Source organism: Anomalospiza imberbis, chromosome 1, assembly GCF_031753505.1.
Source record: "Anomalospiza imberbis isolate Cuckoo-Finch-1a 21T00152 chromosome 1, ASM3175350v1, whole genome shotgun sequence".
Classification (NCBI taxonomy): Eukaryota; Metazoa; Chordata; class Aves; order Passeriformes; family Viduidae; genus Anomalospiza; species Anomalospiza imberbis.
In genome coordinates, this window is record NC_089681.1 from 47,020,698 (window position 1) to 47,039,561 (window position 18,864).

The following is an 18,864-nucleotide window of genomic DNA, read 5'->3' on the forward strand; positions in this document are numbered from 1 at the left end:
TCTGCTGACAAATCATTATGTCATTTCTTCTGAACAAGCCAGTATGCCTAAAGGAGCAGGTTTTTTATTTAATGAAATGCTTTTGCCAGAGTGGAATGTCCACTCCAGTCACAGTTGTAAATCTGCCTACATTGATACTTTTACATAGTTTTGTGTAAAATTCAGAGCTTGGTGCTGAGTCAGCTTTAGGGATATGTTAAGATCTGAAAATCCTGAGCTGTAAATCTGCAACCATTTTAGTCTGGTAGGTTTATAGTCAACAACACAGATGGGACTGCAATTAGCAGGCAGGAATCTGACCTCTCTTCCACTGATATGGGCCATCACTGGCTGATTGGGAGCTGGCTGTCGCACAGGTATTCTTCTGGATTCTCCCCCATGTCTGAAATGCACTGCCTCTGAACCAAGGACACAGGAAAGTCTGTCCAGGGGCAAATGCTGATAGAGCAAGCAACTTACACCAAAAAAAAAAAAAACCAAAAACAAAAAACCAAAACACAGAATTATTATAGTTTTCAAGTGCAGCAGGATGATAACAAAATAAACCAAGGCACTGGTTCAGGCTGTAACACATCTACTGACTGTTCTGATGAAGCAGGCCCAGGATACGTGCAAGGCTCCGTAACGCGGATCTGCAACAGGGATGCCTCGTAGTAATCACTAGGTAACAGCACCAGATAATCCTAAGAACAAAGAATGCAACAAATGCTAAAGCATTCAAACAATGACAAAAAGAAACATCTCCAGGCTTCCACAATGCAACAATGAATGAAACCAATCACATAAACAATTTGTACAGAGGGTATCTGCAAGATGTGGGTGGGGCTTCTTCTGTTACTACTTGGGCCAGTAACATCAGAATGTGTTTCCCTAAGCCTGTAATTACAAAAAGATGGCATGAAGGAAACTGCCCTGTGATCAGGGAAACTCTGAAGCCAGTCTCCCATCAAGTACAAGACAGTGCACTGAAGGGAGCTTCCCTACAGCTCAGTAACACACAGCCAGATGCCTGCAGTTTCCATCCATGAGTGCCATCCACAAGCACACAACTCAGCTCTGGGCGACTCCACACAGGAGATTCACGTATCCCAGGTGACTTGATTAAAATACTCCATGTAACCTATTAAGATGTCCTTCAAAAGCTGGTATATTTTTGTTCTGCCTTGTTTACTTAAATTAATATATTAGAGCTTAAGTATAACTGTTATTGTGAGAACATGTTTGGCTAAGATTATTAATATATACCTTTTCAAAGGTATTAGTGAAAAAAACCAGCACAATAATACTGTCACTTTCAGCAAGAAATATGTTTGCAAGCTCTTTACTAACACTTCATGTGGTATTTCACAAATTTAATACAGCCCCAGGCTTAATGGCTAGAGACACTGCTTTTTATCGCTGTACATATATGTAAGAATTTCAATATGCTGTCTTTGTGACCATATATATTTAAGGTTTTTCATAAATTATCATCTCAAACAATTTCTTAGAACTCCTGCTAGAAAATTTTTCAATTTTTCAATGAATGAAAGGAGAGAAAAGATAGGAGGAAAAAAGCAGTCAGACTTTGACCTGCTCATAATGCAGCCCATTTTACAATAATCATATGAAGATTTTTTGTCAAGGAACTAAGTCCTTGGCCGAGCTAAGCTCTAGACACAAGATCTGATAAGTAAAAATTACTAATTTTTGTGAGCATTTATGCTTTGGGCTGTATGTTAATAATACCTTATCATTTGAAGGTACAGATTCCAGATAGACTGTAAGGAGAAGAAAAATTAGAGCAGGAAAAAATCAGAAAAGAATAAGAGTCAGAACTGTAAATTTTCACAATTGTATTCTGTTCCTTTCACTTGTGCTGAATTTCCCTTGCTTGCAGGGTTCTTTCCAGCAAACAACTCCAGAGCAGTAACTTCATGACAACCTTCAAGCAGTTGTTTTCCTCAATTGTTTTCTTACCAAGAGGACTTCCTCTGCCATTATACTGACAGTCCACGTGCCTGGAGCCAGTGAGAAAGGCTCTGTGGAGCTTTTTCCTGGGATTGTGATAAAAGCTGGCTCCTTGCTGGGCGGGAAGACAAACTCTTTGCTCTGAGCAGTCCCTGCCAAAAAACCAAAAATCAAGTAAAAATCATAAGTGACTGTGTAAAATGTCTCTACTTGCTTAGTGGGCTGGATTAATAATTTGGTCCATTACACCTTGTTTGACAGGAGTTGATCAATGATTTTCAGTCAATATGCATTAGCAATGCACTCGACCAGACACAGAGCTATGAATGTTGTTTTCATTCTTATTATCTTGAGCAAATTGGTACAGAAAAGCCGAGTTCTGCCCCATGTAATGGCCAATTTTGCAATACCTGAAATGGTCACTTTTTCAGTTTCCCCTTCCATAATTTTCCATTCAACTTCTCTCTGCACTGACTCTCAATATGTTCAACTGACACATTTCATATTCTAATGTGACTTTAAGTCAAATGCTTCAGGTGTTGGAGGTTCTCAGTAGCATCTAAAATGTTTACTTACAGACAGATAACTTCTAGGCAGAGATGATGGGCCAGTTGTGGATGCCCCATCCATGGCAGTGTTCAAGGCTAAGTTGGAGAGGGATCTGAGCAACCTGGTCTAGTGGAAGGTGTCCCTGCCCATGGTAGGGGGCTGGAACTGGATGATCTTTAAGCCCCCGTCTACCCAGATAATTCTGTGACTCTATGCACTACAGAAATAAAGCTGCAGTATGCTTTGTCAAATAGAAGTCATGAGGACCAACTGTTACGAATATTAAAGGTTTCCTCTTTGAAGGCCCTGGACACAGACAAAATCTGGTTCCCTGTCTCCCAACCATTAGAAGCCAGTGATGACCATAAATTTCTGCCACTCTGCTGAATGGTGTCTGTGAAGTCTTCAGTTTTGTCTTACTTGAATTTTTAAAAGGATCTATAACTTTACTCCTCTCAGTAAGGCAGGAATAGTAAGACATAATTCTGCACACAGGCCTGGTATGCCCCTACCATTCAAAGGATATGGAGTAATTACCTTTTACCAGAGCCTGAAAGGCATCACATGTTTTTGAGTTCTGTAATCAGAACTAACTTGGTAGACTGGGTTCATCATTTTAAACAAATCCTACTCACTGAATGAAGGCAAAAGCCACATTTAAAACTTTAATATTAAAGGCAAGTAAACCAAACAAAGTGTTGTTACCCCATCTTTAAAAGCTTCATAAAACCCACAGTTCAGAGCTCCCAAGTACAGGACTGAAAGGACTAAGGGTGGCAAACATTTGAAGAAACAAATGCTGACTACTACTGCAAGTAGGAGTTTCATGCAAACACAGCCACATCAATTACACAGCAAAAATGTATGAGGAGAAGCCCAAAAGCACTGACACTGTTAAAATGATGCCTTTTAAGCAACATTAAAGACTTGACTCAGGTGCACCTTGGAGAGCCTTCTCCGATCTAACGTTCACCTGAGCTGTTGCACTGCTGAGTTACACCTACCTGCTCCAGGCTGAGATTGACAAGCAGATATGCGAGCAGATAATGTCTCCCCTCCAGGGTTAATATACCTCAGGATAATGCGAAATAAGTAGAGGTTTGACTTTTCCACATTCAAAGTTATCCTTACTTCATTCTGAAAAATGGAAGTTAATAAACAAAAACAGCCATAAAGTGCTGAATTGAGAACAGTCAGAAGCCATGCAAGCACCAGACTAAAGTCCTACAAGAAAGAGGCACATGCAGAAAAGTATATACTGCAATGGCAATGCTGCTGTATGATAGAGGAAGACAGGGAAGCCTAGTGAGAAAATTAATTCACTTACAAGTATAATTAGTGCCAATATGTTTTCCCTCAGCAACTGAGATCTTCCCTTTAGAGCTTTTTGAGCCCAGGCTGACATAGTGGAGGACTAGGTGGAAGAGCTTAGGGGAAGCCACAGTGATAGGCATAACCACCTCTGGCTGGGAAAAATAAAAAGAGAGGGAAAAAGGAGGAATGGAAAGTACATTACTTGTTACTATCACCCAGAGAAAGAAAAACCACTTGGCAAAGACAAAAAGCCACGAGCAGCTTACAAAAGAGCATAGAACAAAATCTCCTGTGAAATAAAACTCTTGTTGAATACCAGTTGATCCAGAAGGACACAGAATGGCTCAACTAACGTGTGTTAGTTTGATACAGCAACAATATTTTACTGTTATTCTCCCCACTTGTGCCATAAAGGAGGTATATGGTATCAAGGGCTGTCGATATTCCTGCCTTTCCAAGAACAGGCCACAATCATTGATCCTAGTCTGAGATCCCACAGCATGCAGTCACCTCAGACTGTCACTGAAACTGAGAGGATCTGCTGATCTTCTACCAGATCCTACAGTTGCTTAGAGCTGTACTAGCAGGAATGCTGGCCTTGTCCTCGGGCTGAACTGACACCCCCAGACCCACAAAATTCTCTGCATTCACAGAGTATTATTTAGTTTTCAGAAAAACTAAGAAACATGTTACGGGTCAGTGGTAGATTAGGAAAAAACAGGATTGGTGCAAGCTCATGGGTTTGGTACCTTTCTTTCCATCCTAAATCCTAAAGCTCCCCTCACTATCCAGTTCCCACCAGTTTGCCCATCACAATCCACCTGCTGTCCCTTTCCAAGCTACTTGTGGCACAGTGACCTCCCCACCACTGTGGTCCACTCTGCTTCCCCAAATGCAAACATTTTCTCTGTTTCTCACATCTGAGAAGAGAACAAAAAGCCTGTACAAAATGCCCCCAGAAAAGAAATGCAAAAAGCAGCTGAATTAGAAAGCAGGCATTAAGAAATCACAGATACCAAAGAGTTGCCTTCATTTACCAATGTAGAATAATACTGAAAATTCAAAAATTATCTGGGATAAAAAAAGCCAAGACCGAAACAACAAAAGAAGAAAGACTGAAAAATGAAGAACATAAAGGATAACATTATGCAATGGTTATGTGCTTTTGCCCCATGCTGTAGTCATTCATTAGTCCATGGACAAATGGAGGCTGGACACAACTATACCAAAGACCTGCTTTCAAGGTGAGTGAACAAATCCCATTTATTACTCAAATCTGCTGTTTTAAAATTCTGCTTCATCTGATCAGTAGTTCAATCCAAATTCAGAAGGACCCTTCTCAGAGAAATTATCGTGACTTTCTACCTGTGATTTACTTATTCCCTCAGCTGTTGTTTAGTTTATTCATAGTCTGTCATGAAACTAAAATAAATGTTGCCAATATGCCCCTGCTCACAGCTTCTTTTACTGAACCACACATTTTCCTGTTTGCTGTAATGTGAAGGTATCATTCATAATAAAAGCTGGCACCTCTCTCTTCTCTACCCAATGTAAATTCAGGTGTAAGATGACTTCAGAGACAGCACTTGGATTTACCTGAAAATCTTATGGATACAGACTGTCGTGGACCTGTGCAATTCAAATTATTTGGCCAAACATTAATCTTCTGCTGTTCTCACTGTTCTTGGCACAACAATAATTTCTGCACTTATTATGATAGACTTTAAAGTATTAAGTTCCCTCATTACAACTGTCTCATAAAAAAAACAACCTCAAAGAACATTTCTGAAGAAGACGTATTTGCACAAGCAACGTGCAAATGACCTGACAAAAATACCAACACTCACTAATCCAAACAGCAACATAGTGCCAAAGAGTTTGGATTAGTCAGATCCTGTCCTTTTTTCTGTCCTTTTTCCAAGACCTTCCACACACATAGCAGTATTATAAAGACATATGTGCCATGCACTTTTGTTTTCATTTTCACCCCGAAGTCTTGAGTGAAATACCAGCTTACTTGTATAGAGGACATCCGTGCATATCCTCTCCAACTGAAGCTAGGAAATTCCTGATGATCATAGCCAAACCGAATTTTCCCTCCTTGGACAGTAGTACCATCTTCAATCTCAAACTTCATGTGGTGCAGATCAGGAAAAAAATAGTTTTTTTCAGGCCTTTCAAGAAGGAAAAAAACCCGCAACAAATCAGCAAAGAATTACCAGTCTTTTATGATCTACATCTAAGGGCAAAAAGCAGTGGAAGGGTGGCAATCTGCTGATGACTGACGAATTCTGACAGCAGCTCACAGATTCAAGACAGCTGGTAAGAAGGATGCAATGTGAATTTTCTTTTCAGAAGCTTTTACAGCTCTCCTTTTATCTTTTCCTATACAACTCTTGATAGATATATAAATACATATGAAGTATTATTGCAAAACTGGTATTGGTTATTTAAGGAAACTTCCCAGGAAAATTAATATCAATAACCAGTACAATTTACCAAGCCAATTATCAACAAACCCAGAATGTCACATGAAAGTACAACAAGGGACTGTGCTGAAGCTGTGCCAGGAGCCCAGCTGGACTCACTCCTGACAGGTGGTGCCCACGACGTGCGCCCTGCACTGGCAGCTGCCCCAGGGCTGGGAGCAGGCTGGGCTGAGGGACCCTCCAACATCACACTGGCAGCCTGGAATGCCAAGAGAAGAAGCCAATCAGAAAAAGAGAGATGAAAGTTATCAGCAAAAATACCACGGCTTCACCTGATTAAACACCATTAATGACTTGTTTCCTCCTCCCAGAGCCCTTTTAGACTCTTTCAAACACAACTTAATACATGTGCATAAGCTGCAATTATTTTGAGCTTCCCATGTTTGTGCCCATTTCCTTTTTAATTTCTCCTTAGAATGTGACAAAAATCCCTTAAAAAAAAAAAAAAAAAACAAACCCTCAAGTAATACATCCTGCCACATTGTTAAATGCAGGGCTGCAGTTTTGCAGAATTGCTATTCAAATGTTTTCCTAGCAAGTCAGAATCTCTGCAGAAATATCACAAAGACCAAATATGTTAAAAACTCCACTGACCACCAAATCTAAAACCTAACTTACAAAAATTGCAAGATGTTAATTTTTCGAAGTCAGGTACCCCAATATTTAATCTGACAAAATTGCAATGTATGTGTTCATATAATATACACATTTTCAAGTGACACTGGACAACAAAAGTGAATTACTTTCTACAGGAGACAGGACTTGTAGCACACCTCTTGTAAGGACGTATAACATGCTGTACTAAGGAACAAGTATGACAAGGCTAAAAATATCAAGCTGGATTGGAAGTCTGAGTGCTCCTAAACAAGATTTATGCCATAGTCTAAAAGCACCCTGTTTTCTAAGACATGCACAAAATGACTGGGAAGCACAGCAGTAACATCTGCCCTGTTCCCTCTCCTGCTGAAAGGCAAAAGAGGCGTCACAAGCAAGGTTACAGCACCAGCACCAGTGCAAAATGCTGTGCACATGAGTAATTCAAACATCCCCATTTTAAAAGTACTGCCTAGGGAATTCTAAAGACTTCTGTGCTAAGTGCAAATGTTCCACTAGAGATGGCCTTTATTAATTTTACCTTGGCAGCCAAAATAATTCTTTTTTTCAAGAGCATAATAACCAGCTTCACAAGTGTCACAGGAATCTCCACAAACATTAGATTTGCAGTAGCAATGCCCATTTTCCTGTAAAAAAATAAATTTCATCAAAAATGTTTCAGTACCTTTCCAGAACTTTAATCTCTCAATACTTTGAATTCCCTCTAATTCTAAAGAGGAAGAAATTTCTAATGTCAAAAAACAAAACAAACCAAAAAACCACCAACCAAACACAAAACAAAACAAAAAATCCCAAACACATGAAAAACCATTACCCGGACATTATCTCTGTCATTTACCATCTTCAGAAATAGACTACAAAATACATAAACTCAAGAAGAAAAAAAATTTTTAAAACTTTATACATCCTTAGGATGTGTAAAATCAATCCTTTGATGCATAAAACTAGCTATTTTATGTTCAAAAGCAATAAACAGTGCTAAGATTTCTACCTTAGAAAATGTTTAAATTATTTATCTTTACAATAATCAATTTAATTAATATCTTTCTTTTAATTTCTCTTTACCTGCTGACATTCTGCAACTCCACTTAGTGTTCCACTCACATCACACTGACATGCTGCACAGATGAAAAAAAAAAAGACACCTGCATTTAATCTTTTCATGACACTTTACAGGGAAAAACCTCACCACTCTGAACCTACAATTTTGAGTCAATATGCCACAAGGTGGATTTTATTCTGGAAAGTTCGGAACAGTAGACAAGATACTGGTATGAAGTGAGAAGAAAAACAGAAGGAGAAAGAATGAGGACTTCTAAGTATATGTGATTTACTGGTGTGTTTTAAAGTGATTTAACTTGTATTTGACAAAAAAACAGTATTGAGTTTGAATTTACAATTGTTTTCTTTCTTAGAAACATTCAGACAATTGATACAAAACAATGTCTTCCAGTCTGACCGGCACCTTCTATTCTGCAGTGCAACTATGGGACTCTCCATATGAACTCAAATCAAATCAACACTCCATATGAAATAGAAATGGAGAAAATAGTACAGGGAGGAACTATGCTAAGCTAGAAGTTTGGACAAACCCAGTACTGATTCTGTGACTGAAAGCAGAGAATTACATGGAAAGTGCAGTACTTAATATTTGAGGAGTTGTTTAGTATTTAGAGATCTAAAGTAAAAAACATAATGATACTATTATCAGGTCTGAAGCTAGTCATCCTAAGTGGCTGTTGTGGTGGAATCTGTTCCAAAGGAAACAGTTGGAGAAAATCTTTAAAGATTTTTTTATCTTTATCCTTTTTAATCTTAATTAATTATTATTATCTGCCTGAAAAACACACAGTGTTGGAAAACATTGTCAATCATAGGTTATTATACAGATATAAACCACAACAGATCTGTCACACCCTGAGGCCACAAGAAGGTTTTTCACTCTAAGCTAGGAAATAACATAAAGTGAAAAAGCACTTTTTTTCTCTAAACAATGAGCCAAATTCGGATTTCAGGGTTACAGGTAGAAAATCCTGTCTCACGCCAGTAGATCTGCCATAGGGCCATCACTGGAACTTCAGAGCACACCCTGGCTCAGCACGCAGCAAACACCCGTGAAATTATGGCCTGGTTTCTGAAAGTAACTGCTGGTATCATGGGTAATTTGCTGTTAACAAGAGTTGTGAAAGTCACAAAGAGCACCACAGACAGTGTCAGAGAATAAAGACGACCACATTTCATAAGCCACATAAATAGGCCATGAAGCCATACCTGTACATCCCTCAGAGTTTTCTTTGGCCAGGTTCCAGTACAAGGGTTTGCATTTACTGCAGGTAGGACCTTCAACGTGCTGGAGACATTGACAATATCCCTAACAGGAGAAAGGAGCTAATATGGGTCCACCTGCTTCATAAAAAACTTACTGATCTTTACTACTAAGAAAAACCTAATATTGTTAAGAGCTCATGCAGTTACTGACTTTTATAGATACATGGATCTCAGGCTGATTCAGACATCTTAGATTTTTCTTTCTCACACTATCAGCAGAGGATTGTTCCACCCTGCATATTTTTTATATATCTAATTTATTCTAAGGGTCCCAAAGGATGTACTTTCCAATTCTCTTATAGCCTTATTAGAACTGCTCTAAAGTATTAACTGGTTTCCACAAGGAATAAACCCCATATTTCCTTAAAAATAGTAATTCATTTTCATATTTAATCTTTTCTTTATTGATAGAAGACACACAGAGCTCTATACAGAAGCCTACACAGGTACTCCTACCACCCATCAGACTCACCCTCTAGGTGGTCTTTGCCACACATTTAACAATGCCTGCAATTTCTGGTAATAAGCAATTACTAATAACCATCATCATATTAATAGCAATAATAGTGGAACGGCAACAAAGATGTAATGATTTTTCAAGAATAATTTGATCCTGAAAGGCCTGTTGCAACCCAGACCCAGAAGGTCTTTGAGACATGCACAGGCTTATATATTCATGCATATGTTAGTATTAAGAGTATACCAAAAAGACATAAACAGATTGTATATTCTATATATAAAAGATTAAAACTCCCCCATCCTTGACAAGGTTTTGCACTGGTATGATCAAAGAACAAAACACAAAGTTTATTTCTACTCCTACTCTTCAAACAAGCTCCTGCAATTCTTTTTGAGCCTAAGAGCAGGCTTCAGGGCTTGAGCAATGAGCTGGATGTGCTCAGCAAAGGCACACGAATGATTAACATGCACTGTTAGCTGCAGTGGCAGAATACTTACAGAGTGAGAACCAATGCTACCTGCAGGGTCACACTCGCTGTTGACACCTTCATAAAACAAACACATTGAAAGATCTTTTGAAAACAGAGGCTGTGGAATGTAGTAGAGCAGAAGCACAATGTAGCCAGTGGGAGTTTGAAAGGGCTTTTTAATATGGTTACCTTGGAGAGACTCAAATACTTTAAACTCCAAGACAGCAGCAGCTTTTAATAATGATTTTTAAAATGTGTATTTATCCTGATTTATAGTATTTGAGTTTGTATGCAAAGCAGTCACTTGGAAAAACAGAGCAGTAACCTATGGAACTGACAGATATTTTCTTAAAGTTCTTGTGCCATCAAAGTGGAAATCTTTTAAATGGAAATATATTTGAGAAGATTTGTTTTCTTCTGTGTTGCAGAAATAGGAAGGAAAACCTCGGTAAAAGTAGGGAAGGCTTTTACTCACGCAAGCAGTTGGGATAGCTGTAATATCCTGGAGCACACTGGTCACATCTCAGCCCAGCATAGTTACCACGGCACAGACACTGCCCTCCAGGACCACAGGAATTCCCCAGTGAGCCAACACCATCACAACTGCAAGCTGCACAGAGAAAAAAAAATAACAGATGCATGTCTAAATCTAGAATTTGCCAAAAAACTTACCTTTGAATGTAAATCAATAATTTACATTCAGAAAACCAGACAACCCATAATTTTACCAGCAAAAATAAATATCACAAAACAGGTGGTTATTCTGATATTGCAACCTCAACCACTGATAATCTTGGTTCTTGCAGTTCTGTAACTCACAGCTGAGAGATTCAGTTGGATGCCGTGCAAAACACATGTCAGGGACATAAATCCATCTTACATTTGGGAAGAATGTCACATGAGAGAAATATTTTTAAAAATCTTTAAAAAATATATTCAAAGCATGTTGTCAACTGTAACAGCGAACTTCTCATGGAGTTACCACTATTTTGGGCTAACAGCCAAAGACAAGACCTACTATTTTCTTGAGATGATGCTGGAATGTTCCACAGGGTCACACTTCACAGGTACAAGAATGGGACCCCGCCTGGTCATCCCAGCTGTCCCAGGTGCAAGATGAAGTGCTGCAGTTAATCACTTGGATGTTATGACGGCCACAAATGGCTGACTGACAGAACTATAAAGCAAGCACTGTCTTCCTGTTACATGTTCATGTTTCTGGTTCCCCCTTTTGGTTCCTCTTTCTGCTGCAGGCAAAGACATCTGACTTTGCTATGTTTACTTTAAAGATGCTTGGAAAAACACAGGGCTTGCTAGGAAGTTAGTGTAAGAGAAATACAAACACTGAAGCTTCCAAGAACAATACCTACACTAGAGTCCCCCATAATTTTATTATCATATATCATTCTCTCCTAATTTTAAGTATTAGTGTTTTGTTTAAAGGCTTTGTTTTGATATCACTTTATTTGAATAAAGCTTCTATTGAGTTCAACAAGTCATGATCAGACAGATTAGTTCTAGTCACAGCAGCCCAAAAATACAATCTGTCTCTCTTTTGAAGATGACAATTCCTTACAGGAATAGCAGGCTGGGCTGCTCACTTTCCCCCACAGCTTGCAGCATGCTGTGTTAATTTATGTTTAAACCCATGGCAGCTCATTTTAACTGAACAAACTGTGAACTGCAGCAGTTCTGAGTAATCCCACTGACTGTGTTTTCAACTATTTTTATCTGTCTTTTACAATTTGTTTTTGCATGCTCTTTTAGGTTTTTATGTCTCTTTTCAGCTTTTGGTGTTCAAAGATCAAACACATTCAATATGGGTTTGATTTGCTTTAAGATCGCTACTTGATTTTGGTCTAGGAAAATAAAAAAGGTTATTTTAAAACCACTGAACAGTGTGTACCAATGCAGAATCCTGATTTTATGTTTTTCATTAAAAATGTTCACCTTCTCCAGACCATAAAACCCACAATCATGTGGTGCTTCTTTATTCCACCCATTGTGTTTGGTAACAGTCAGCCACTCACACCCCACCTATGGGATGGGGAGAAGAACTGGGGAAAAAGGGTAAAACATAGCACTATACACAGTACTAGGAATAAAATTAACTCTACCCTAGCTGAAACCAGGGCATGAGGGTATAAAGAATTCTGCTGTCCCTGTATAGGAGATAAACAACTGTGAAAGTCCAAAGGAAGAAGACTGACATAGCCAACAGCCAAAAATAACAAGAGAGAAGAAAGCAAATCATAATTTTATACATAAATCTTGTTAATCAGCACAGGAAAGCACGTACCGGAACTCTGCAATATTCTTTCTCAATGGAAAAATCACTAAGGATTAAGGGCCCCCTCTCTCATTCACTTTAAAAGCAGACAAAACCTAGGGCCAAGTAGGACTTGATGGGAGTCCTCATACACACTCAAGTCCATTATGATACTTAAAAGTTATACTCCATTAATTTCCTTGTCTTGTAAAAAAGCAGGCTTGTCCTTGGTGGGAAACTCCAAAGAGATCTTTCATGTTTCATGCCTACATGGACACAGGTTGGGTTAGCTCCTGTCAGATGATCTTAAAATGAGTGAGAAACCACTATGAAGGGCAAAATGAGAGCTTCAGATTTTCAGATTTGCAGAACACACCTTTTACATCGTACCAAACTGTGGTACCAAACAAGGTACCAAAGACTCTGCAAAAGCAGGCCAGTGCTTCACAGTTCCGCTGTGCTGATTCCTCAGCAGCCAAGTGTGCCCTGTTGCTGTGGGGCTCCATGTAAGAACAGCTCTCAAATGCTTTGGTTATTAGTAAGACAACTGTGCTGACTCAGGGTACATCAAACAGTCTCACCACAAGGGAAAAAAAAGGCCTGAAATTGGAGAATTAAAATATATGAGGATTTCACTGTAGAGTACAAGAGGAAGTTACCCATTGGCTGCTGTGAACGTTGCTCTGGCTGCTGTCCTGGAAAGCACTGCTGTCAGCCTTTTCAGGGCCCTGTTTGATGGTGTATATGCAATCAGCAGCCTTACCTTGACAGGCAGGGAATGAGTGGTGGCCAGGCTGGCAGCTGTTACACTGAAGTCCAGCGACCCCTGAGCGACAAAGGCACCTCCCAAGAAAATCGCAGACTTCGGGCTGGGTACCCATCAAGTTACATTCACACACTGCCAATGAGAAAAGATATTTCAGAGTCAGCTTCTGTACTGGCTCTCTTCTTTTATCTTTATTGAAACAAAAATACATTTGAAAAAAAGAGGAGTAAAAGCAAGTCCCTGCTCCCTGATTTTCAACAGGATGACAATTTTCCCATCAGATTTATGTTATATAGATTCATAACCGCTTTTATTGATTGCTCACATCTGTAACAATTCAGGAACAAAGAAAACATTAATGAAAGAGCAAGGAAGCTGGCTCAAAGTTCAATTATCGGTGGTACACTTGGCCTGGCCACACTGAGAGTCTGATTTATCAATCCCAAGTGGTTTGCCAACTATTGAGAGTAGTTCCATCATTTATGGGATTGAAGCAAAACAACTCATGGTTTAGATTTACAATCTCAGGTGGGAGTGGTCAATAAATAGCCTACAAAGACTGTACAGAAACAGCTATTAAAGTTCAAAACCAGTCAGTTTTCTAGTATTTATTAGATAGGGTAGCTTGGTGCATCAAAGTGAGGATGCAAACCCATATTAAACACAACTTTTTTAAAGAAACCCCAAGGATAAGTAACAGATATATTTCCAAATTTATTCTAAATTTAATCAACGTTACTAAATCCAAATGCAAACTAGAGTCTGGCAGCTGCATCAAACAGCAGAAAGCAACCAAGGAAATGGGAATTTTTAGATCAAAATCTCCCCTCATCACATTATTCTTCTTTGACTTTTGTGAGTTTTGGGAGAGCCTGTTATGAATACATCTCCATGGCAAAATAACTTCATCCTTCAGTATAAAACTTGGTGTTTTGGATATGCTTGCCAAAAGAGAATGTTTGGCTTACCCTGGCAGAAGGGGTACTGAAAATAGCCAGCTGCACAGGTATCACAGGCAAAACCCGCAAATCCAGTTCGACATCTGCACTGCCCAGTACTTCCATCGCAGTCACTGCCCAGCACTCCTGCACCATGGCACTGGCATGCTGAATAGCACATTTGTAAAGAAAACATTTGCAGTATTATGATCTTAAAGTTCTAACTTCCTTTGGAAGCCAAAAGTTGGCATTTATCCTGAAACACAGGCTCCAAGTGTCAAAGAAACTATGCCACTTACACAGACACTGGGGGCCAAAATACCCTGGTTTGCAGCCTCCTTCTAGTTAAAACGGGAAAGGAAAAGGAAAAAAACAAAGTGAGTGCATATAATCCCCAAATTCCTTGTAATTTTGCAGAGAAAAACAGATCAGTACTTAGTAAATATTACTCTTGAATAAAAATACCCTATTTTATGAGTCTCACATGCAAAATATCATTCAAAATACCACAATCTGTAATTGTGCTTAGTCTGACAGCAAAAATGTACAACTTCTACTAAAACTTCCACTTAGAGGCAGCTGCCTTTCTTATGCCTTCAAATTCAGGTGCTGCTCGTTGAAATGGTAAAGAGCTCAGGATCTGTTTTCTCCTGTTATATTTATTCACTTTCCTTTGGATTTTCTTTTCTTCTTCCTTTTAAAAATTTGTGAGAAAAGGGGATATGCAACAAAGAATACTCAGAGGGCTACCAGGGAAATTATTTTGGATGCTGTAGCAAGGTGAAGTGCGTTACACGTATGCAAGTGATTAAGTGCTAGCTGTGATGATGTCTCCATTGTGCAGAATGATAATATAGGCAAAAAAATATAAGCCCACCAAGGTAATCATTGTATGGACTTCAGGCAGCTTTGCAGTGGGCTAAACAAGAAATATGAAGCCTTCTTAGAAATCAAAGACCTTCACTGCCAAGGGCAACATACAATTTGCCAGGTGAGAGAGTACAGTCCAGAGGCAAAGACCAGTTAGCCTCAAGAAAGAGATTTACACCACGAAGCAGTGGTTGTCTTGTCAGAATGTTGTACATGTCACAAAGTCTTGATGGATGTGTTCTTAAGTGCACCAAACAAGATGGTCAGCTCTTCCTGCAGATGTTTGCCAGAGGCTCGCTGAAGTTATTTTGATCCATAACTCTTTCTGGAGCTAGCCCACCTAAATGTTTGGTATAAACGTGACAGTATGATGAACTTCTGGCAAGAACAAAAGTTCTCTTGAAAGATAAATCCCAACAGAGGCAAAATGCTACCTAAAACTCAACTTAATGATTCTAGTATTCTACAAAAGAGCAGGCACCACCGCAACAGTAAAAAATAGCAACATGAAGAAAAACAGTGAAATGGGGAAAAACCACCAAGAACTTGCCTATTATGTCACCAGCCACAGCATCACTCGGAATTGAAGAAGTAGAAGGATATACAGAAGTATCTTTAAAACAAAAGAAACAACAAGGAGCATTTGAAACAAACACATTAAATTCATTAAAAATCATGACAAACAATGAAGTCATCTACCATCAATACAAAGAACATGATATTCATATGACTCTAGTAACCAACTTCAGCTTAGTAACCAACTTCAGCTTTTCTTCGGAAAGAGGTAAGAGACATTGCACTTTTGATTCCCAATTCAGATACAAGGTTCCTGTCTCAAAAAAGCAGTATGAAAGGCCAGACACCATTTGGAAATGCCACCAGGTTGCTTTCCTGCTCCTTATCCTTTTGCACAGAAAGTTTTCTTACACTAAACAGCATTGTGAGAATTATCTAAGGATCTTCGTATTTATTTCACATTTCCTGCTTCCAGCTGAAGCATCTCCTTCCAGCAGGTCCATCTCCTTCTGTGTGGCATTACCACCTGCTACACAATCTGCCATAATTTATGACATGTACATCTTAAGAGCTTTAATTTGAGAGTCCTCCAGATTGTCTTTCCCATTCTTAAATTTCCTTGCATTGACATGGGATCCAAAGTCAATGAGCTACACACATCATTGGGACTCAGATCAATGTCTACCTGAGCTGAACTAATTTAAAAATGCCAGATTTCAATCAAGAAGATATATGAGATGTGATAATCTAGAATGTAGTGTACAGACAGTATTCTATCACAGCCATTGAATTCAAACAACATTCAGTTTTCACAGGGTTTTGGTTTTGGTTTTTTTTTTTTTTTTTGCTTTGTTTTGTATTCTTTTCCCTCTTCTTGTGTTTCTATTGTGGTACCTCTCTTCTAGTCAGACCTCAGATCTTGTCCCAGATCAACACTTGGTTTTTGCCAGCTGTCAGAAACACACATCTTTTTTCCTAAGGCACAAAATATCCCATTGATGCCTTTCTGCAATCTTTTCATGGAGTCAGAAGCTTTTATGCATCAATCCTGATGCTACATTTTCTGCTCAGTTATTTTATATGTAATTTTTTATGGGAAAAGCACTGTTTATCAGAGATGCAAGTTCCAAATCCTAGGAGGTGTCAAGGAGAACACCCTTTTTCTCCCCTCTCTGTCATTACAGTCATGTTCTACTTTTGTGTGCAGGTGGTCTTTATCCCTAAAAATCCTGACATCTGTTTAAACCATTTTTTCAGGACTTTAGGACTGGAGTTCACAACTCAGTGAGTTCACAACTCACTCATCAGGCTGTAAACCTGATGTCTCAAATGATTTCAGAATTTTGAAAATGCAGCGCAATCTCTGTTTTTCAAGTCACTATCATTTTGTCAAATAAACCCAACTCTCTTCAGTATTGTAAGAACTGATTTATCAGAACATAGAAACAAGTGAATCTGAAATACCAGATGTTTTTAACCTAGTCAAGAGCAATAAAAAACATTAATTCTTTAATGCACATTTAAAGTACAGAAAAAGAGGCAATTTTACTTGTATACTTACAGACACAAAATGGATAACCATAGAATCCATCAGCACAGCGTTCACAGTGCTCTCCCTGGAAATTCTGCTTACAGAAGCAGCGGCCAGACCCTTCCTCGCAGCCGTCTGCATGCTCCAAGTTACAACTGCAAGCTAAATAAAGGACCAGCAATTAGGCACTCTTTGGAAAATTTGCCCTTTACAGCAGTGCACAATGGCATTGTAACAACAAACCTGCAGATGTGAATGACTCATTACTTAAAGAGTTAACATTTCCCAAGTACTTCCATATCACCAATACCTCCCTTAAAAGCAAAACCCGTGTTATTTTCTTAGAGCATTTAGGAGTTTTTGATTCCAAAAGTTGCATGTTGTTCCTCCACAGCAATTTTTCTGTGGCAACCACTCATCTCTCTCCACAGTCTAGGCTAAGCACCACACTATTCACTTTCATTTACACACACTACACGCAACACTATGACCACAGCCCTGCTGACTTCCCACTCCTTTCAATCCCCAAGCACAACATAACCATAGTTTCCTCCTACCTCCTGTCACATGGCTCCTTCAGCCTCTTTGTAATCCAACACTTTCCTCTTACCTATACTCAGTTCTTTTTCAAATGTTCTATTAGTAATTACCTGATTGTATCACTTATTAATCGATGGGCTCAGCACTGCATGAGATCACAGTAGTGATCCCTGTGATCTTTTGAGCTATAAAATAAAATTTTCAAGTGACCAAGGGTCAAAGGATAGCTCACATGAACATCAGAGAGCTAAGAGAAACAAGATCACAAGAACAGGAGATGAGAATGGCTTCCCAGGGGTCCTGAGATCCTCCTCACTGCGGGGTGTGTAGCAACATCCCAGGTTTCCACGATCCTATCTCCTCTGAACCCTTTTATGGCCTATTTTCTATCTTTCTGCTGTTCTGAATATGTTCATATGACACATAAGTTGAGAAGAATATAATTTAAAAGGTTTAAAGCAACACGGAAATTAATTTGTAGCTCTTCTCCAACATCTTTTGCCCACTCTTTTTTCCTCCCCAAAAGACACATCCTATGCTTTGATTATAGCCCAAACCCCTCAAGCCACCAGGAGAAGATACTCCATAGAGAAGGACTCACGTATGCAACCATCGGGAGCTCTCACTGGAACACCGTAAGGACGATAGTAACCTTTCGCACACTTCTCACAGTTAATCCCAGCCGTGTTATGCTGTGCAAAATAAAACAAAACGATAAGACAAGATAAAGAGAGGAACTTGGAAGAATTAAGAAACAATAACATCCTTTACACTGTTTCTATATACAACTAAGAGGGGGAAAAATATTGAATATGACTGTAATAAAGAGTCAATCATCATGTAGTGTTCTTTAACCACCTGTTCTCTACAGGGTTCTGAATCATGGTAGTCTCACATAAAGCAGCTGAATTTTTTCTTTAAAGCACTATAAACTCCTCCTCCCATTAAAAAAAAAATCTTTGGAAAAACATCTCTGTACCATAAAGTATCTCTTTTTAGGATACTTTCTTACATATATATTGTAAGAATATCTTTCTTATGTATATATTGTTCAAGAAACTGCCACATTAATTTTTTCTTATCCTACATACTAATTTTCTGAATATCTTGTGTCTAAGATCGGCAATACCAGAAGAAACGAAAAACTGAACAGTCCAGCCAGCACAAAATAGATTTTCCACTAGAAAAGGATATGTCTCTATAAATATGTGGTTTAGGCACACCAGAAAAAAAAATCCTAAGTAATTTGAACTAGAGCAG

General features: G+C 38.9%; 1 protein-coding gene across 1 annotated transcript in view; it reads right to left on the reverse strand.

Annotated features, from left to right (window-relative positions):
- The window catches only part of LAMA3 (laminin subunit alpha 3), a 106,340-nt gene that overhangs the window by 59,727 nt on the left and 27,749 nt on the right, over positions 1-18,864 (reverse strand). Inside the window, exons 9-25 of the mRNA XM_068190621.1 lie at positions 18,206-18,296; positions 17,095-17,226; positions 15,568-15,630; positions 14,447-14,488; positions 14,178-14,315; positions 13,207-13,341; positions 10,650-10,784; positions 10,203-10,249; positions 9,189-9,288; positions 7,983-8,035; positions 7,438-7,543; positions 6,402-6,501; positions 5,831-5,987; positions 3,827-3,965; positions 1,960-2,102; positions 583-683; positions 301-454 (exon numbers count right to left, since the gene is read on the reverse strand). Of these exons, the coding sequence (XP_068046722.1) occupies positions 301-454; positions 583-683; positions 1,960-2,102; positions 3,827-3,965; positions 5,831-5,987; positions 6,402-6,501; positions 7,438-7,543; positions 7,983-8,035; positions 9,189-9,288; positions 10,203-10,249; positions 10,650-10,784; positions 13,207-13,341; positions 14,178-14,315; positions 14,447-14,488; positions 15,568-15,630; positions 17,095-17,226; positions 18,206-18,296 (1,836 nt within the window). The remainder of the gene's footprint in view (positions 1-300; positions 455-582; positions 684-1,959; positions 2,103-3,826; positions 3,966-5,830; positions 5,988-6,401; positions 6,502-7,437; positions 7,544-7,982; positions 8,036-9,188; positions 9,289-10,202; positions 10,250-10,649; positions 10,785-13,206; positions 13,342-14,177; positions 14,316-14,446; positions 14,489-15,567; positions 15,631-17,094; positions 17,227-18,205; positions 18,297-18,864) is intronic.